Source organism: Chenopodium quinoa, unplaced genomic scaffold, assembly GCF_001683475.1.
Source record: "Chenopodium quinoa cultivar QQ74 unplaced genomic scaffold, ASM168347v1, whole genome shotgun sequence".
Taxonomy (NCBI): domain Eukaryota; kingdom Viridiplantae; phylum Streptophyta; class Magnoliopsida; order Caryophyllales; family Amaranthaceae; genus Chenopodium; species Chenopodium quinoa.
Genome location: NW_018743691.1, coordinates 3,850,602 through 3,872,356, shown reverse-complemented (window position 1 = coordinate 3,872,356; position 21,755 = coordinate 3,850,602). Strand labels below are relative to the sequence as shown.

The following is a 21,755-nucleotide window of genomic DNA, read 5'->3' as shown; positions in this document are numbered from 1 at the left end:
AATTTGAAAAATGTCGTGGGTATTTGGTGAATTAAGGTTAAACTTAAAGGTATTTGATGAAAAAAAAGTTAAAACAAAATTATAATTACATTGGTATAAGAAAATAAGGCTCAACACACCAAAACTATGAAACATATTAAAATAAAATTAAAATGTCATACAATCCTTGGTCATGGTAAGAATAAGTTTTTTTTTTTTTATTATTTTTTAGCAAATAATTCTAGAGGATTTTTAATTTATATAACACTTAAAAAAACATGGAGAAAGTAATGATAAACTTCATTACTTTTCTATTTGCTAAAAAAAAGAAGGAAAAATGCACTTTAATAATCCCAACTTTTGATTATTCTGCTACAATCCCAATTTTCACTCGTGTTTTCTTTCTTCAATCCGAATTACTGGTTACCTGAAGTAAATGTAAAAAAAAAAAATTAAAAAAATTATTTGACACGTGTATCATGTTAATTGGTTAAAAAAATAAAAATAAAAAATTAATTAAAAAAAAAAAAAAAGGAAAAAATTAAAGACCACCAGCCACCAAACGCTGGTGGCCGCCCTTTCCCAACCGGCGAGCCCCACCCCCAAATCACCACATTCGACCCCCCATGCCGCATTTCCGACCACCCTTTCTTCCCTTCGCACCGAAACCGGCTTCCCTCACCCTTTAATTGCATTTTCGATACATGGAGGAGAGAGAAAGGGAGGAGAGTTCCGATTTTGGAAGTTTCGGGGGTGCGAGAGGTTATTTCGAGGGCTGAGGTTAGTGTTATGGGTGGTTTCGGGGCTGGAGGGAGGGGAGATACACGGTTTCGGGTTTAGGGGCTTTGGTTATGGGTGGTTTGGGGTTATGGGCGGCCGTTAGGGCTTGTGGTTATCGCTGGTTTAGGAGGTCTAGGAAGGGTAATTTCGCAGGGAACGACGGTTTCGGGTGAACTTTCGCAGAGATTTGGCTGTTTCAGGGTCGGAGCTATGGAGGAGGTGGTTCAGGGTTGGCAGCAGCCACCGCGGGTGATTGTGGGCTGGTGGTTGCTTAGTTTTTTTTTTCTTTATTTTCTTTTGATTTTTTCTTTAATTTTATTTGGACCAATTACTACTTGACACATTTCATGTTACCTAGAATAATGGGTAGTTCAAAGTTGAGATTATTGTAGAATAATCAAAAGTTGAGATTATTTAAAGTAAACTGGCCAAAATTGAGATTATTAAAGTGTATTTTTCCAAAAAAAAAAAAAAACTTCATTACTTTTCTATAAAATATTAACCCCACTATCTTTCTTTTACAATATATAAATTTTTTTTGAGGAATTTTACAATATATGATGTAGTAATACTCAAACTTCCACACTTAATTATTTAAGTCAATTAAATTGCCTAAAATTATGTGCCGGTCAAAGTGTAACACTTAAAAAAATGAAATAGTGACATAATTCCTAGGAAAATTAATAATTTTTTAAAAATCTAAACAATTAAAAATAAAGCATAGTGACAGTGAGGGGTAGCTCAAGTGCTTAGAGCCCCCCTCCCGGTTCCAAGTGATTCTGGGATCGATTCTCATCACCCCGCCTATGTGGCTCTCTGAACACCAAAAAAATAAAACATAATTTAGGAGAAAAATTCCCTAAAAAAACCTATATCTATTAAATATTACTAAATCAAAACATTGCTGACATCATCCTCCCTTAAATTATCCTACGTGTCATTTTCTCATTAAAAAGTTTCCTCCATTTCTATTGATGATGTCATTAATTATTATTTTAAACTTTTTTTAAACAATTATTATTTTAATCTACACTATACAATTTTGAATAATAAAAAATTGCCACTCCATGACAACAAAATTATTTCATATGCATGATAACAAAATTATTTCATATGCTAACAAAATGATTTAAATCGTGCAACACACGAGTCTAATCTAATTTTAGTATTTTTGTTAGATTAGATTACCCCCTTGGTCGAGAAAATATAAGTTGATCTTCGTGATAAATAAAAAGAAAAATTATAAGTAATAATTCCAACTTTGCTATATTTTCTTTTAATAATCTCAACTTTGGGTTATTCTGGAATAATCCAAACTCTGTGGGTGTTTAATTTCTTTAATCTCAAATTAGTCAACCAAAGTCAATGGCGTATTATATCATATCACTTAACACGTGTTAAGTCATAATTAGTCCAAAAAAAAAAAAAAACAGCTAGCCTTCCTTTCCCAAGCCAGCCGACCCTCCCTTGTCGGACCGCCGCGTCTCCCTTACCCTTGGTGTCGCCGTTTTCCCCCTCCCCGAAACCCCACAAAACTACCTAGGAAATCCCTCCCTAATTCCCCGAATCGCTCTTCCCCCTAATCCCAAACCCTATCGGATGGGGATTTCGATAATGAGGGAGGGGTTTTTGGTGGTTTTCGAGACTCGGGAAGTGGTTTTAAAGTTTCTGATTGGTGGACTAGGGTTTCTGTTTGAGAAAGCTAGGCGAAAAAGGACGACGCAAGGGGAGGGGAAACTAGTGCAGTTGCGGCGGCTGGCGTCAAAGAGGTGGCAAATCAGCTGGCCCGTGTAGGGGTTTTGGCTGGGTATTTTTGTTAAGTTTTTTTTTTAAACTTTTTTGTAACCAATTAATAATCCAAAATTGATACGAAGTACGGAGTATTATTTAAAGAAAATATAGCAAAGTTGCGATTATTAATTACAAATTTTCCTAGATCCCTACTTTATAAAAAGTAGGATCTTGCTCTTATGAATAGTGTTGCGACAATTATAACCCCAAAAATGTGTATTTATGCATTTGCCCCTATTTAATATTACAAGATTTTTTTAATATTGTATATCTTCTCTATGTTATTACGTACTTTTTCATCTTCACATTCAATCGGTTGAATTATTGGTTTTAAGTTTCAACCACAAAGTCACTGACAATCTTCAAAGGTATTTTTCAATTTTAATTTCAATTGTTTTATAAGGTTTTGATTGATTTTAGATTTTAAGGTATTATCCTTTTTAAATTTTAGGGTCTCATCTATTTTTCCTAAATTTGATTGGATTTTGAAAAAAAAAAATATAGTAGATAATTGAAATGAATGGAGAACCAGAAACACTATAAGCGAGGGAAATATACCAACTTCCGAGCACTACCCCATGGAAGCCCCTCATGTATCTTTCTATTCTTTCAATTTGATCATTTCATGAATATTTGTCAGTGACTTTGTAGTTTGTCCAGTTAAGCGCTACCATAAATCCGATCAAAAGGTACTTTAATTTTTTCCCTATAAGATTTTTTAGGATTTTTATTTATGATCTTTAGATTGTACTTTGGTTTTGATTTTGGGGATTGTAGAATTTTACAAAGGTGGCTTTCAACATTGCTATTAGATTCGTGTTATGAGATACAAATGACATCTAAATTTCGATTATAATTTTGGGATTAAAAGCGTAAAATGAGAGTCCACAACTTTAAAAGATGCAATTTTTCAAGGTACATGTTTTTAAAGGGAGTAGAATGCCTTTGTGCTTAGGCTCTGGATGTATATTCTATATTTGAAGGAAAGGAGGTGTGAGTAGGGGTGAGCATGGGACGGGTACCCGTATCATTAGTACTAACGGTTCGGGTACCCGATAACCAATATTACTAAAAGTGATATCCATAACCCGAACCGATAAGTTTGGGTACCCGGATTTTCATAACGGTTATCGGGTACCCAATAAAGTATCCAATAGTGATAATTAAACTTAAAAAAATAGTTATTATGATATTTTTAAACACTAAATAACAACAATACCACATGATCTTGACCAAATTATTAATAACATTACTAATTATTGATATTATATAGTGATTATGAAGTAACGTAAGAGTTTAAATATTGAAAAGATAGATTTAAGTAGGAAAAACAAAATAATTGCTTATCGGAACGGAACGGATAACCGTTAATTTTAAAATGATACCCAAAAACCATACCCGATAACAAATTATCGGAACGGGTACCCGAACCGTTATGGTTATCGGATCGGGTACCCTAATTTTCGGAACGGTAACGGAACGGGTTTTCGGGTAGTTTTGCTCAGCATTAGGTGTGAGTATTTCTCTTATCAATCCTAACCTATCTTAAAGGTTTATTGTTACTTGTTAGAAGAGAAGATACCACTTTTCTGGTGAGATTCTGATATGATGCATCCTAATAATGCTATATGCTCAGCATCTAATGAGTATCAATTTAATGATTTACTGTATTTCTTTTTATTGTTGAGTTGAATTAAGCTGAGCTCAAGCTTGTCTGCATTGGATAACTCAGCTTTTCTTACATTGAGTTTAATTACAGAGTATTAAAAAATAAAAAATAAAGCCCCTGGACCAATATACAAAGAGAGGGGAAAAAAAAAGCTACTCTGTATTTTATTATTTTGGATTTTTACATTGGGTTCAAGCTATCAAACTTTATATTAGATGATCATATTAGACTTAACAACAATACTAAGTATAAATGTACGTTGTATTGGACTTAGCAAAATCCAAACTCAAAACTAAAATTTAACACCTGAGAGTCCTAACTACTCATAGGGTACCCAAGAACAAATTGATGCAAAATTTCATTATTCCTCTGTTTGTTTCTCTTTGTTTTTCAGCTTGTAATATGTATCAAAATTTTATTTTAGAGAATCATCTAGACTCTATAAGAAAAGCATGTAAATGTTATTTTTTACTCTTTAAAATACATAAGAAAAGCTTAAGGATATAGGATTTCGAACTTAATAGTCGATTATTACTCTTTCTAAAGGTTCATTGTATTAATTCTTATCAGTTTCAAGGTATTTAAAGATTGCATAAGACATTTTACATGCAAAATGCTTACTAATCATAACTATATACAAGCTAAAATTTTTAGTACAAAGACAAGCCTTGATAACTTCTCCGCATTAGCTAGCCATGTCGCGTGCATCGCGCGCGTTGGCCACCCTAGTAAGATAAAAAAGTACTGAGTACTACGTATTCAACTTGCGACAAAAGAAGCGGGAAAAAGATGACATTGGCGCTGAAGAAACAAGTTTTAACAAAGAAAACCTGAACCTCGTCATTTTGCCCCAACACTAATACAATACTCCCCCTAGAGTCCTAGACTACACTCTCCAAGAAATTGCTCACTCACTCTTCAATTTCTGCCCATTTTATCTGATTCTTCCTTGATTTTTATGCTCTTAATTTCATTTTACGATCCATAATCTCTCCAAACAACAATTTGTTAAAGAAAATATCAATTTTACATTTTGGGGTTTTAGGTTAACTTTTCTGGGTTTATTCCATATTATTACAATTTGCCAACTTCCCATTTTGATATAAAAAGGGGTGCAAAATGAATTGGTGGGAAAGTGCTGATGGTGAAATTCGGGTTTTAATTGCCCCAGGTGCTCCCAATTCTTTCCTATTTTTGTGCATTTTTATTTCAATTTATTTTTATTCCTTTGAGAATTCTAATAATATGTGCTTTAGATTGTGATTCTTTCTTAGTTTTTGTATGAAAGTCTTAATATTTGTATTTGGACAAAGTTAGGGTTTTGAAGCTAATTGCATTTGTTTGATTATTTATTGTAGTGTCTTTCTTTTAAACAAAGTGCAAGTATATGTTTTTGTATGATAAAAAGGATTGCATCAGTGTATTCTTTTTGCTGAAAGTTGCTTGTTTTTAGCATTTTCGAGACCGGTCATTAGAAGAGTTGCTTTCGGGAGAAAGGTTAAAGTAGTTAAGGTGGAGACATAGTGGTTTATATTAGAACAACTGAACAACAACAAACGAGTAGAAATTGTCGAGGTTTGAACTTTTAAACGGAATGGTTAATCCTAGGATTATATGACATTTTGTGTCACGTTGATATTACTACGAGTAGTACCTCAAAAAATGTCCTCATGCATTTTATAGTGTATAATCGGAATTTGATTTCAGTTAACGAATTACATATCATTTATGAAACATGTTCTGTCAAAAAAATTGTTAGATGATTCATGTGGAATAAATGGCTTAAGGTACGATTTCTGAGCAAATCATTGAGATTGTGCAAAATGCATGTAGTCTTCAGCGCAACAAACTTCTGTTAATGACCTTATTATACCATACCATACTAAATTGTCTCCAATGGGTTCCAGCCTAGTTGCCTATGTTGGGTGGGGGTTACCTGTGTATGCAGATACAGATACGAAATTTTCGCTTACCTGTGAACTTGTGATGGCCAAACATTGGTATTCTCACGGTCTTTGTAGCGTATGAAGTATGGACTTTGTTAATTACAATTTGATGGCTATACAATGAATATAGAAGGTTCTAATTGTGTTATGCTTCTAGTTTATTGATTTTTTTTTTTTTTTTGCGAACCACTGCCTTTTAGCTGTCAACTTTTGTGCAAAACTGCCTTTTAAGTATTTGGTGTCAAAATTACATTTATACCGAAGTTTGTTTGGGTACCACTACCAATTGACTATATTTGTTAAGAAGCTGCATTTACTGCCGGGGGGGGCATTCTACCCCTCCTGCAATTTTCTTCACTCAAGCAACATATTTATCATAATAACATGAAAATAATTGAAGACCCTTTATGGAGAAATTTAGTATTATCCCTAATTTGAAACTCTTCTTGGAATGAACACTTCACTTTTATCTCCCTCAATCACAATCAAAACTAATCAAGCCAGCAATACATAGACCAAACAAAATAATTACTCCCTCCGTCCCCGAAAGAACGACCCTTTTGGGTTGATTTCGCGGGTATTAATAAAGTTAAATAAAAAGAAGTAAAAGTATATTGGAAAGATAAATTTACATAGGGTTTACAAAAAAGTAGAGAGAGATAGTAATAAAAGTATATAGAAAAATAAAATTTTATATGGGGAAGCTAATTTTGCACAAATATTGTTGCAAATTGGTGGGTATTTTAATGCTAATGGGTCATTCTTTTTGGGACTAAAAATAGGCCAAATGGGTCGTTCTTTCGGGGACGGAGGGAGTACTAAAGAATTTTGCAAAATTTACCTTTGAATTACTATAAAATCGCAAATTCAAACACTAAGCAGTTCAAACTACCATTTTTCTTGTCGATATACTATAAAGGGGATGATGGTAAAAAGTGTTTACCAAAATTGGAATAAAGTAGAAGTGGATAGAATAAAAGAAAAGCCTAAAATGGTACATGGATAGAACAAAAATATAATAAAATGGAGGGAGTATTAGAACAGAATATTGTGTTTTTGTTTTGTGATTGGCACTTGCTGATCTCTTTATAGGGGTGTTGGAACTATTACTTTAGCACCTTCCTTTATGTTTACTAATACTGTTTACCTTGGGTCTGTTGCATCGTGCTTAAATGTTAAAAGTTTATCTGCAATGCATTCCCCCTCAAAGTGTTGTTGCTGTAAATATGATACCTTTGATAAAATAGTTGTTCAACTGTTTTCATGTCCTAACATTTTTACATCCACCTACAGACAATGGTACATCTGGGACAGATGCAGGGCAGTTGCTCTCTCTACGCCATCCTAAATCTGGTAATATTCTGAAATATAGTTTAGCGCATCCCATCTTTTGTTTTTGAAATAAGACTCTATGATCATTACATTGCAGAGCTGACTTTATCTTATTATAATAATTATAGCTTCTAGTAACAGCTGCTGTGATTATATGTAATTTCTTTTTCATTGTACCATTGGTGTTGTTGGTGCTATACCATGATTGTTAAGCCTTTTTCACAGTAAGGCTTGTTATTTTTGGTAGATGCTCCATGTTCCTGTTGCTATTATCTTGGAGATTCTCTGCTTCTTTAACTTTTGAAGTATGTTTTTCAACACAAATACAGTAATTTTATTGGTTTATCAGTTGGGGTTTTGGAGTCACTTTGATGGAAATGTGGGATTATGTATTTCAAGATAATATGAGTGAAAGCTTATTATTTCCGTCTTAATCCTATTGATGGGTTTTGAATTAGAACTGAAAAGACAGTTGGAAGGACAAACTATTTGTCCAGGTTAATCCTATTGATGAGTTTTGAATTAGAACTGAAAAGACAGCTTGAAGGACAAACTATTTGTCCAGGTTAACTTGGTCATATTATGAATTTCCAGAGCTTTAATTTATTTTGCTATGATCTCTACCTTCAAATTCTTTCTTTCTATTATTTTCTAATATGTTGAGAACATTGGCCTTCATGGCCGCATGCAGAAAAGAGATGCATTGAAGCAACCTTTGAGTTTTTCTAATAGATGACACTAAATTGGATGTTCAATGCATTATTAAGTAGATCTTAGTCTAAAACTTCAGATGTGCTTCAATTGTTTTTCTTATTGATTAATTTTCAGGAATCGCAGCTAATTATCTCTATATCAATGAGGGTCTTCATGAACTCCAGTGGCATAAAAAATCCTATACCTCTTGGTTTTTAGGTGACTATGTCTGCGAAGGTAATATATTCTTGAATCTCCTTATCAGCTGAATTAATAGAGTAGTCTATGCAATCTTCTTGCAATTATTACAATATTTTTTTTTTTATATTTTATTTATTTATTTATTATTGTTATTGTTATTATTATTTTTTATTAACTGTTTATGTTGGTGTCTGATGGCCAAAATTTGCTTGGCTATTCTTTGGGTATTTTGGCTGCGTAAAAACAATGGAATTTTTCATTATATTGCCTCAGAGTTCAGCTTTTAGCAACTGTCATGTATAGTAATCTTCCTCAACTCCCTTTGGTTTCCTACTGCAGAGGCTTTCCTGGTTCTGGCTTAAATGTTCATGATTGCTGTGCTCTTATTAGTTTTTTTTTTTTTTTTTTTTTTTTTTTTTTTTTTTCATAATTTCTAGATAGAGGGCTGTAGTTGTTTCCTTTTCTATTGGTGTAGTTTGTTATCGTCTTAGAAACTCTGATATGGAAAGTCCAGCTTGGACTTTTATACAGAATTTAATCTTAGACCTCAGTGCCTCATAGCTTTTCTTCAACACTACTGTTGTAGAATCTAGAAGTTACGGAGTAGTAATTTGCTTCAGCTACTAAGACACTGTTGTTTGGTAGTACAGGATTACTATTTCCACTTTGTAGCTTTCTATTATAAGAACCTACTTGGAGTTGATTGTCAGCTGGGCCTGCTGGCACTTTTGGAATTGCTTTTTATGCAGTATGCATCCTATGAGTTCCATGTGACAATAGCTACATCTCTTCTATAAACACAGAAGAAAAGTGTTGCAATATGCTATATTTATTTATTTATTTTATGATATAAGGTTTATTTTTATTTTTTTTCAATACCGAATTAATACAATGCACCACTTATCTTTTTTGTCTCTAACCTGGAGGAGTGGAGGGGGCTGAGTTCTGGAATAAGCAATCACAATAACACACAAACTTTATCAATAGTAGCCCCTTTGTAAACCTATGATCTATTTCCTCATCAAAAAAAAAAAAAAAAAAAAAAACCTATGATCTTGTACATACTACTTCTGCTTTCCCGAATTCTACTCAGTTATCGTAGCTACTAAAACCAAGGAAAAGTGAAAATGGGGACCACACATGTGACTACCTTTGCTTAAAGAGAAGAGAAATAGAGAGTAAAAGATTTGTGTAATATAATTGGGCCTCACAAAGTGGGTTGTAGTTGAGAAAGAATGAATAAAAGGTTGCCATAAAAGGAATAAAGTAAAAGTGAGTAAAACTTTGAAAAATGAATGAAAACGGATAGTGAGTAGAACTTAGGAGAATGAAGGGAGTAAAATCTGGATATTTGATAGTTTGATTAGGATTGATATGTGAGGAATAACTGATGCCATAGCAATGTGTTTCTGAAAATATGCAGGCACCATCCTTGACTTGTGTGATTGTGCCACTGTTGAAGGTTGTTTCTTGAACGTTGATGAAATAATGAACTCAAATGGATTTAGAAATTTTCTAAAATTATTCTTTACCCTGAGATTGAAATCATTGGATAGTGGATATGGTCATATTATGTTTAAAAGTTGCATGTTTTATATCTTTACTTACTGAAATAAACTGGGCTGTCAAGAATAGAATAGCCTGTGAATCTGCTGTAAATGTCATAAATCTTTCTCAATCAATTATATTCAAATCTTTCGAAGCTCCTCTTTTTTCCTAATTTCATTTTCTTTGTTTATTTTGTGTATCTCAATCTAAATACAGACGGAGGCTTGTATATATCAACACCCATAGATCCAGTCTTCATCATGCTTCCCATATTTGAGGATGCTCGAATGAAGGTAACTGAGTGTTTTTTTATTATCGTATGGTTTATACAATATTGTGTCTGCACTGGGCAGTTAGGCATTAGTGTATACATGGTTTTTTTTTTTTAATTTATTTATTATTTAATTATGGGATTATTTTATTTTTTATTTTTTTGTGGCGTTTGTTTAGTTGTTCTGCTGTGTGAAGAACATTGTAAGTCAATTCATATAATTATATTTACAGTTGACAAAGACATCATAGATTTCTCGTGCTGAGGTGTTTCATTTCCTTCACCTCTTATTATTCAGCTAAGACATTCATTTTTTTGGGGGAGATAATGGGATGTAGAAAATTTCTTGATCTTTATTTTCTCATAATTTCATTTAGATGAAGCTCTGATTCTATTATGCCTTGGACTGCACATCTTTGGCTTTGTTTTTAGAAAGGTGTGGCTTTTCATTGGAGTTTAGAAAGTGACCATATTTTGTTGGCAATTTTGAACATTTGGTGTTTCAATGTAAAAGAGAAGGAATTCAGCTCAAGTGAATTTTTTTGATTGCTGATTGGTCTAAAATTTGCACGAGTGCCCTTTAGTTGTTGAATGCTCATGTTGACCAAATAGTTAGTTCATGAATTACTCTTCCAGCTTCGCTAAGGGTAATATATGATTGAGGTCACCTCCCCACTCTTGTTCTAGTGGTTAAGTATTCGTCATGTTCAAGGTACTGTAAAACACTTAAATATGAGATTTTATGTTTTGGCTTAAAATAATAAAGAGATACACTTAAGGCCAAATCGGATTGAGTAGTAAATACTTATGACTCCATGCACATTGCCTGATTAGATCTCAAACGGAGCTCAAACTGAGAGGATGTATAAATTAATTGGTAAATTTACAAATCAACACATTTAGTTAATAAAGTTTGATAACATATATTTGAAGAACATACTATTGTAAAGTTCATGAGCATAAACAAGTTTAGTCTATGGTATTCAAGCTCAGCGCATTCACTTACTGAGCTTGAAATTATTATTTACTTAACGAGTGAATTTTGGACAATCTTGTTCATGAATGTATCAATTTGTATGTGGAGTTCATAGGCATAAACAAGTTTAGTACTATGGCGTTCAAGCTTGGCTCATTTACTTACGGAGCTTGAAATTATTATTTACCTGACGAGTTAGTTTTGGCCTACCTTGTTCATGATTGTATTGATTTGTATGTAGCTCTAGAATTGAGTGTTGTCTGTTTAGCTTAGTGATGGCTTGTAGTATTACACTCTGCAATTTCTTTCATTCTTGGCCTAGTTAAAACAAATAGCATTGAATTTACCTACTGCGTCACACATCTTCTAACTTTCAGGTCAACTTATGAATATAGCATTTATGTAGTCAGCTTTTTACTTGTGTCTGATAAGTATTGCATGATAGGACATTTCCCTAAAAGCTGATCATTTTGGAATGCACTTTTGAATCAGTCCAGATATTTCATCCTTGTGTGTTTCATTGTAGTTCTTTCTTATCATTGTGTTTTTTTTATGGACACAGAAGGCGAATGATCCAGGCAAATTCAGACAATTAGATGAGATAATTTATATTGACGGCTTTCCTGGATATCATCATCTATTACCAGTTATTGAGAAATCTATGGGTGTTGTTTGTGAAGTAAAAGGTCATTGATCAAAACTATTTCCACTTTAATTTTTCATCCCACATTTGATACTTCTTTATTTGTTTGCTATCACACTAGACCTCAATTGCCGGCTGCTACAATTATTTCTATGTGCAGCAGTTGCTGTTTCTAATATTAAACTAATAGATTTTTTGCATAATTTGTGGTAGTTCTCTTCCTTGTTAAACTAAAATGCATGTGTTGTCTACCCTTGGATTCCTTGAATAAACTTTGTAGTGATGGACTGCACATGATTTGGGGATTAGGACATAGTAGTTTGCTAGAAATTAAAATCAAAACAGAGAATTCCAGATTATGTAGAGATGAAATAATAGCCCAAAATTGATAATGGTTGTATTGAAGATTAAATCAATCAACAATACACTCTTTTCAAGAGGAACAAATCTCTCCCAAAGTTTACTTCACTAACTTTTGCATAATTCCCTCTTCTTACAACTCCTTTATTTATTATCAGTTTCTAACAAACTCTTAAAGCTAAGAAGGAATAACAAACTAATTACAAAATTACTTAATTACCCGAAACCCACTAGCAAGGATCCCAATTCAATCTTAAGTTCTTGGGTGTTATGGCAACCAGATTAGAATAATACATCTACTCGCAAGATATTTTAGTATCTGTCATTCAAAATTATTCTTTATGTATTTCATCTACTTCACAATTTAAAGAAGCTGCAGTGTGTTTCTGTGAACTGTTAGATCAAAAACCTTATAGGACTTCGTTATTTCATCAAAGCAAATGTGCCTTTCCGTAGCTTCTGGTGGATGGAACTTGATTGACATTATTACTTGGATATATCTGCTGTAAATAACCCGTTTTGGGCTATGTCAATGAAACAGGACAAGCTTTACATCACTATGCTGTATACCATAGACTGCTTACCTCACTTGGAATATTATTGTTGATCCCATTAGTGTATTATGTGGTTTGGCTAATTGAACTACTGAGCATATACAATTTATATTTGATTACTCTGTTGGAGTTTGGAGGGAAGTATTAAAGCTTTGTTGACGAGGTTCAATTAGCTGCTCAGGCTTGCGAGAAGAAGCAGCTGCTTGCTTGACTTCATGGGATGTGTTATACTCCTCAGTTAAATAAATTAATGTTTTTGAGTTTGTGACTTGTGATCTCTTTTATGTGCCTAGTACATATTTCAAGGACTAAGCAAAAAAACATACAGAAAGTCAGAAACTCAGAGACAAATATAAAATCTTTGTTGGATAGCTGTAGAGCAGAGACCTAAGTGCTGCTATCCAGGTTGAAGTATGTAAACTGTTTCTTGATGATTAATAACCTCCGATATGTATGTATGATCAGTTTTCCCTGGTTGTGACTTGTAAGGAAATAATTCATCAAGATGAGAGATGTTATTTGTTGAATAATTCATCATCTGCAGTTATATAAATAAATGGCCTAAATTGGCCAAACTTGCAAGCTTCTTTTGACTTTATTGACTTGCAAATTGGAATTAGTCTTTCCGGTATATGCTAATTTCTGTCCTTGTAGAAGCCTTGATTGGCATGACTTTTTTTTTTTTGGTATTTAACTATCTTTTTTGCCGTATTTTAAAACCTATAGCATTTATTCGTGGGTTTTTATTTATTTATTTATTTATTTATTTATTTATTTATTTACTTATTTATTATTTTTTTTTTAAACACGATATATCACTTTCTTGTTATGAACAGATATTGGATCAACAAAGTTCTTTAGGCTGGATGATTCCAAGGTTATAGCTTGGCTGTGTGCAAAGGTGTGTCCATCTTGTCATTTCTAAAGCATAACGGTGCTCTCAGTTAAATCTTATGTTTTGCTTCATTGAACAACTCAAAATGTGGTTTTATGTTTGATTGGCATAAGCTAGTGTTGGGGTATCAAATTAATAACTCAAAACTAAAGGTTTAATAGCTTTGCTTGTACTTTATCTGTAGGGTATCAAATTCTCACTGTTTTATGTAGTAAAGCTGGATTTTAGAACTTATTATACTTCTGATGTTTTTTCTTTCCTCTGCAGGCTGACCGGTTAAAACAGACTTTACTCACTTTGGACAAGAACTATGCTGCTCAGGATGACAAACATACATGTAAGAATCAGTATATTCAAAATGCTTAAGGCTCACTGTAGAATTCGTTGATTGTTATATTGGTAGTAAGGTCGTCATTATAGTGGATTCTGATGCATGATATTAGGAAATTGTCTATTCTCTGTTCTTTGAGAAGATATCTGTGAACATTTTCTGGCATCCAGGTTGTTAATATTGTTATCCTGCCAATCCTGGAGGATGTCACATTTTATAAAATGGTTCAATAAATGCTTAACAATATGATAGGGTTTGGCTGCCAATTAACTTATATAATAGTGAAGGATCTAGATCATAATGACGCAGACCCCTACCACATTTTTCTTTTGTTTTCTTGTCTCTTTATTTTTGTTTAAATTTAGGGTGGACAGGGAGAGAAGAGGGGGTAGGGAGGAAAGGAGCGCCAAGAGGGGGGGGGGGGGTTAGTCCTACCAGTTAGTTGATCACTCCCGAGCTCTGCACAGTAGAAGCCAAAGCCGTGTCTTCTGGTCTCAACTAGCTACATCTGCATGATCATTTAATTTTTTGTTTATTAGTGAGTTTATAATCGAAATTGAAATGTGAGCAGCTATAAAATTTGGTTCTGTAACACCTCAGCCCCATGAATCTTATCATAGAAGATGTGTCCATTATGTTACAAACAAAAGCACCCATTTCACAGCCATAATTGCACATCACGAAGGAACCTTTAGTTCCCTCCTTCAGAAACTAAATTAATTTACCTGCATGGCTTCATGCGGCTTTTTAAAGAAGCAGAACACAAGAGATGAGTCCTGGACCCTGTACCTTTGTACGACATAACTCATACATCAGGGGATAATGCTCTTCATGGCCACTGCACCCAGCACCTGCAAAGAGTGTTTCTAAATTTCTGTCCTCACAAAAGCTATAGCCTTCAGAAGTTGGTATTTAAAAAACTGGAAACAGGAAATTTGGAAGATATATTCTCGTAGTTGTGTAGAATTATTGACCATAAAAGTTCCCTGATATATCAGCTTGCCAGACTAGACTGTCATGAAATTAGGAAAGGCACTGGAAGTTTGGAATCTAGGAACCTATATAGACTGCTTCATCTAATTTCCCGTCCTGCATATTTCTTCACTATAGGTTAGTTGTGGCAGAAGCTAAAAAAGAGTCTTTTTTCAAAGCCACAGAAACTCTATGATGGCTTTAAACTTGACCAAGGGAATGAACATATAAGGTACCTTGGGGACATACTTCCACAGGCTTGGACATCTCAACAAAGCTTGTGTTGATCTTACTCTTGATCACCCTATTTGTTTGCGGGATAACATAGTTGAAGTCTTGAATTAAGCTTTCCCACATGATGGCATTTTATTCTAAACATTTGATTAAGCAAAACATCAATTTGGCATTTTATTCTAAACATTTGATTAAGCAAAACATCAATTTTAAAATTGCAAGGAATCAAACGAGGCCACTGCTCAATCTAGGAGTAATAAAAAGGAAGGTTGACATGAGGTGAAACAGTTACCAGGGTGATATGGTGGGGGATTGTCAGAAGTTATAGAGAGAGAGTTGTCAGTATTGTGAGAAGGGAATCAGGGGTATTATAAATAAAGAGAGAAAATTGTAGGAGGTCATTCAGAAAAGTGTTGTTATCTCATATTGTTGCTTGGAGGTTAGTCCACTCCTCGAACTGTGATAGCTTGTAGTAGATTCGATTGTACTGATCAATCAATACATATTCTATCTTCTTCCTTCAATTCTTTTGAACAGTCAATTTTGCTTTCTTTGTGCTTCTGCTTTTAATTTTGTGAAGGAATCTCATCCAATTTCTAGCAAAAATTTCTACCTCTCAGCAAAAGCTCTGCATTAAAAGAGATGGCCTTTGGCGCTGCTACTTATTTGTCTGTTCACACAAGGTCTACTTATTGTGAAATATGGTTCTGATTGAATGTTTGTACATGAAAGAGTGCAGCCAAAAATCTTAGTTTATATGTTTCTGTTAGCAGTAGCTAACTATGTAATTGCTGGTTTAATTCTATATAAAGCTTTTGAGTTTTAACAGTAATACTTAAACTATATTGCAGTGGCTGAAGTGGTATCAATACTGGGAGATTATTTGAGAGACAAGCCCTGGGTGGAACTTTTGTGTAATCATCTAAGGTAATTCCTGACACTGTATTAAAAGAGAAAGATAGACTTAAATAGGGAAAATGAGGTACATAAATTTAAAAGAGTTGGGCAATGCTAAATTAAATTTGTTTATATAATCGATCAAACGGTAAGAAAATGTCTTATATGGAGTAATTTACTTTGCCATTGAAAGGGTGATGGTTTTTGAAGATGCTCAAAGTAGTAGGCATGATTTACTTGTTAAAATTCTATATGCAATGATACACATCATGAGAAATTTGACCTCATTAAAAAGTGAATGTAGTGGTGTCTGAAAGACTAAGGTTATATTCTTAGGAATTGCTTTTTTCTTTTAATATTCAAGTTCACTTTCATAAATTGAACAGATTGGATTTACAAGATTTGACAAGGAAAGCAGATGATCATTCTTCCTCCATGACAGATAATTTGCATCAATCCTCAGCTCAGGTACATTAATATGTCTTATGGATTCTAATCTGGGTTGATTGGATTTAATGGAGCTTTATGTTTCATCTTACCCTTAATAGATAAAGCATATATTTTATGAATAGCGATTAAATGTACAATTTATAATATGCAGTTTGATGTGTATTTTGTTAAGATTTGGATGTATTCTGTCGTGCATTTCTCCCATTCTCTGGCTAACATTTTATTGGCATGGGCCATGATAAATACTCCGTGTTTGTTTTTACAAAGTGCTTCATTCTGTCAATTTGTTTCCAAACATAAGTTACAAATGGTACTGATCATTGCTTAGGATTTTTTTTTTTTTTTTTTTTGGGGGTGGGGGGGAACTTTGCTGAGTAATTAAGTTAGCATAGCATACAATTCATGCACGCTCTAATTTCTTTTATCGCCTAAAATGCATGGTTTATGTACAAATGTCGCTTGTTATAATGGGAATTTTTGATGTCGACAGGAAAATGGAGGAGCAGCTTCAACCAACAAGAAAACAGCCAAGACAGCAAGACAGGGGAAAAAGGTGAAGATAGAGACAGATTCACATAACATAAAAGATATGTTTACTAGAGCAACGAGAAGCAGAACAAAGACAACACAGTAGAAGAAAAAATCTATAACTATTTATAGGAATTTTAGTGTCAATTTTCATGAGCTTTTGTTCAATCAAAATTCTGGAACCTAGCCAAGCTTGTGATGTCTTAGAGAATGTTGAACATACAGTGACAGTCCATTAATGTGTATCTTCTGATTTTTTGTATCTTCTCTTTCTTTCATTGAACTCTCTTCTTTTTCTTCTTATTATTCCCCTCTTTTCAGGAGAGGGAAATGGTGTTCTACATATCTCTTGTCATATTCCTCCTCTTGGTTATATAAATATGTTTGAAGTTTGGTTAAAAATTCTAAGGGAGTACTTTAAGCAATTTATTATACACCTTAAAACATTTAGACTATATATAAGGTTGGTATGGGTTTGAAATTTTCGAATGAGTATGAATAGTTTGATTAAAACCATTTTGATAGACGTGACCCAGGTTCGAATATGGTGATTGGTGGAGGCTAGAGAGCGTTTCTTTCTTTCTCTGCTCTTCACTCGGAATTACAGGCTTGTCTCTGGGCTCTTAAGGTTGCTGATAGACGTGGTTTCAGGCGTTTGTTGATCTACACAGGCTGCTCGACTTTATTATCTTTATTTCAAGATAGAGGAGGTCGGGATATTTCTTGCATCTAGTTGATTCAGGATATTAGAGATTTCATTCTCCGATTCTCAGTTTGTGAACTTCGGAAGGTTCCTCGCCAATGGGTTGCCCTGGCTCATTGGTTGGCTCTTCAGGGTCGCCTTCGTCATTTTTTGTTTTGGTCCTTTTAGTTGGTTTTTATGTTTCTTTGTTTTTAGTTCGTCTTGTCAAAAAAAGAAAAAACAAACAAACAAAAAAAAAAACCATTTTGATGTCTCAAACTAAAGGTCAATCTTCCCCTTAAGCTTGGGTTTCTTTCTATTATCACTTTTCAGTTTTTAAGGAATGTTCGACGATAATTTAGTGGAAAGTTGAAGGTTGTTTCAAAACTCCGATGTCTACTTCTACATCTGACCATGTTTTATACGCCTTTTAATGTTCATTCCCTATCGATGAATAACATTATTTATCGCGCAAAAAAAATGGAATGCCACTGCACAAATTTATTGTACAAAATGTTTGAATGCCACTGCACAATTGTAAATTAACTATACAAAAACTGAAATACTGAATACAACGGAGTAATGATCAAAACCAGTTTAATATAGATGAAACAACTCAAAAATAATAAGAAGACAAAGAACCATAACTTGCAAATCAATTAGGGTGATTCAATATCATCTGGAACATCCTGCTGTCTCTTGCTTTTCCATAAATGTTAGTTACATTTACATATAATGATTACCAGTAAACATCTTTTATAGCAGAAACTGCAGTATGCGCCAGTATGTGTACACATTAAACCTCTTTGATAGCACCGTATCAGCTCCATTTGGTGGTCCAAAGGTCAGGTTAATAATTTGCAGCAAGCCCACCAAGCAACTATGAGGAGAATTGGGATATTTGTTACAACTTACAAGCACCAAGAGGTAGAACTGGTAGAACTGTAGAAACAGTTAATTATTCAATGGGTATGCTGAAATAGGGTGTCCTGACTAACACATTTTTTCTTGGGGTGAATCTACCATGTGGAAAATATTTTGGGTGGGTTTCCGGCATTGAGGTTTGCTGCTTTGAGCTTTTCTGGAAGCACAGGCCTTGAGGAAGTTGGAAATAGATTGGTCCATATGCTTGCTTCTCACAGACATACTTATTTAAACAAACGCGTGAGACAATTAGCTGCTAGCATTGCCTAAAAACAGCAGCACGGGACAGTGCTGGCCATCACAGTGAATCAGCTGTTTGCTCAGCATGCCATACAAGCAGATAGAAATGTGAGCCCCTGAATGGCTGAATCTCTATGCCGTGATTGTTCAAAAAAATACACAATTCTTCATCCAACACTAACAACTCTGCTTTCAGCTGTTGAGCCAATAAACAACCAAAAGACTCCTCATCAACACAGCTGCGAGCATCAAAGCATAATTAATATCAAAGGATATAAGCCATGGAAGGGTCACACGCTCAACACAGAAAAGCCGTAGCGACTTGATACATTCAAACTATCACATCTCAGTCTAACTCAACGAGCAATTGATCGCAAAGTTGTGGCATCGTCAAAGTTCTCATTTGGCTTGCGAATTTGGATAGGTGGTCCAAAAATAGCCATTTTCTGTGATAGATTCTCTAAGGCTTCATGTTTATTTGCCAATTCCATTAGCACCTTAATTCTTCTAAAAGAAACATTGCTTGGCTTTTGTCTCTTCTTTATCATCTGCAAGAAACATGTCTCCGCCTCAACCAACTTCCCCACGTCACAAAGCAGATCAAACAAAACATCAGACACCAATATAAACGATCCAAACCCCTTCTCCACCATGTCATTCCACAGCTCAAGTGCCATATCCACCTGTTCCTGCCTCTTACACAGCCTAATTAAAAACATACAGGACTGCGTGTTTGGCAAGCAACCGTCTTTTTTCATCTGCTGATACAATCTCCAAGAACTCTTCAAGTCATTCGACCAATAAAACACCCTAAAAAACAAATTAAACGTAGTTGGATTCGGACTCAACCCCTTGGCCACCATCTCATTCATCAACTCAAAAGCAACACCAAGCCTCTTAGCAATGCAATAGTTCCTAATAGCAGCATTATACGCTGCAGCATCCGGGTAACATCCATACTCCCTCATCTCCCTCAACACATCCCTAGCCTTATCCGGCTGACCTGCCTTACCCAAACCCCCAATCAAACTCGTATATGTGATCACATCCGGACAAATCCCTTCCTCTTGCATTTTATTAAACAATTGGTACGCCTTCGTAACCTCTCCACTCTTACAATAAACATCAATCAAACTATTGTAAGTCACAACATCCGGCTTCACACCCAACTCCTTCATCTCCTCGAAAAACTCTTCGGCCTCCTCCGACGACCTCCACCCTGATAGAAGTATATTAAAAGTCACTGCATTCGGCTTAAACTGACCCTTCAAACCATGATACACATTTCTAGCATCCACCATTGTTTTCTCTTGACACAAAACCCTCAACAATGCATTAAAACAACTAGTATCAAATTCAGGAACAAGTCTTTTAAACTTCTTAAACCCTTCTACAGTTTGTCTAACAGAACAAACCTTAGCAATTCTACCTAAAACAACCTGTAAAGTTCTATGAGAAATCAAACTACGATCTTCCCTTTTAACATCATTCAAAATCTCCCAAATTTGATCAAATTTCCTAGTTCTACCTAAAACATAAAGCATTGTATCAAGAGAAAATTGGGTATGATAAAACCCTTTACTTTTTCCAATTAACTTGAAGAATTCTAAAGCTAAAAGTGGGTTTGAATGACTGAAACGAACCCTTTTAAGAACTTTATCAATAAGTTGATTTGATAAAGAAATCCCACTTGAATTTAGGGATTGTTTCAGTTTCTGGGGTGAAGATGAATCATTGATTATGCGAAAAACTTTGTCAACTTCATGATCAAACGGGGTTTTTTCTGATGAAAAGAGTCGAAGTTGTAAAGAAGAGAGAGAAAGAGAGAAGTAAGCATACCTTAATGGCGACTGATAATGGAGGAGTTTTAGAGCCATTGTTGTGTTGGCTGAAAAGGTTTGGAATGAGGGGGAGTTGTATTGTGGTCTGTTTAGGTTTGAAATCGTTCTTCACTTTCACTTGCTAGTTGCTATTGTACATTTCGGTTTTTTTTACCCCTTTCACACTCCGATGCTTGTTTTATGCAGCCGGTGCATAGGGTGCGTACCTATGGTACGCTCGTTTTATAACGATATCCCAAACCTATAAAAGCACCGAGAACTAAATTAGAAGTGCTTAAAAATTTTGAAATTTTTATCTATAGTGTCCTACTCAATTTACCCTTACATTTTGCCTTTGATTCGCTAATCTACACTGAGCGGACAACTTTGCCCCAATAAATGTGCATGTGCACATGACTAGTGTTTGTTTTTCCTTAGAGCGACACGTATTAGACCAAAAATGAAAAAAACATATATTGATGATGAAATTAATACAAAATACAATTACATTTAAGTGATTGATTTAAGTGATCTAGTCAATTCATGAGTCCAATACAATAAAGTGTGGGACAAGGTCACAAAAGTCATTCTCGATGGTCATTACATGATGTGGGACAAAGTCACAGAAGTCATACTCGATGGTCATTACATGATGCTTTCTAGGCTCCTAGCTATGGAGTACCAGATGAGTAGTGTTAGACTAATACTCGAAGGTCATTACATGATGCTTCCCATAATTTCTATTTTAGTAAAAGAAAAGGCAACGTGTGGTCCACGTTCTTTGTGTTTTATCCTTAGTCTGGATTATTTTCAAGTCAAATTGTATGTTTTGCAAATAATACTAGTTTCATTAAATGTTAAATGTGTAGGTCTTTGTGATTTCTCATGTTAAAAGAGGCGGCTACACCTTAGCTCATCCAGTTGCTAGATGGGACACATATGAGTGTTATAAACATGTTTGTATGAGTCCGTTCTCCAAAGTCTCTTCACTTTGATGGAGCTTGATTTGCAATAATATAATAGGTTGACGTTTTCCTTC

General features: G+C 34.4%; 2 protein-coding genes across 2 annotated transcripts; one reads left to right on the top strand and one right to left on the bottom strand.

Annotated features, from left to right (window-relative positions):
* The first annotated feature begins 5,037 nt into the window (after positions 1–5,037).
* Positions 5,038–17,442, top strand: LOC110683805 (ribonuclease H2 subunit B-like). The gene is made up of 10 exons (XM_021860219.1): positions 5,038–5,390; positions 7,459–7,518; positions 8,326–8,427; positions 10,156–10,232; positions 11,749–11,872; positions 13,580–13,644; positions 13,906–13,975; positions 16,027–16,102; positions 16,459–16,540; positions 17,013–17,442. Exons 1-10 carry the CDS (start codon positions 5,339–5,341, stop codon positions 17,154–17,156), a joined length of 852 nt encoding a protein of 283 aa, XP_021715911.1. The 5' UTR covers positions 5,038–5,338; the 3' UTR covers positions 17,157–17,442.
* Positions 17,443–18,363: 921 nt separating this feature from the next.
* Positions 18,364–20,911, bottom strand: LOC110683804 (putative pentatricopeptide repeat-containing protein At1g02420). Its single transcript, XM_021860218.1, has one exon. It carries the CDS (start codon positions 20,771–20,773, stop codon positions 19,253–19,255), a length of 1,521 nt encoding a protein of 506 aa, XP_021715910.1. The 5' UTR covers positions 20,774–20,911; the 3' UTR covers positions 18,364–19,252.
* Between the last annotated feature and the right edge of the window lie 844 nt (positions 20,912–21,755).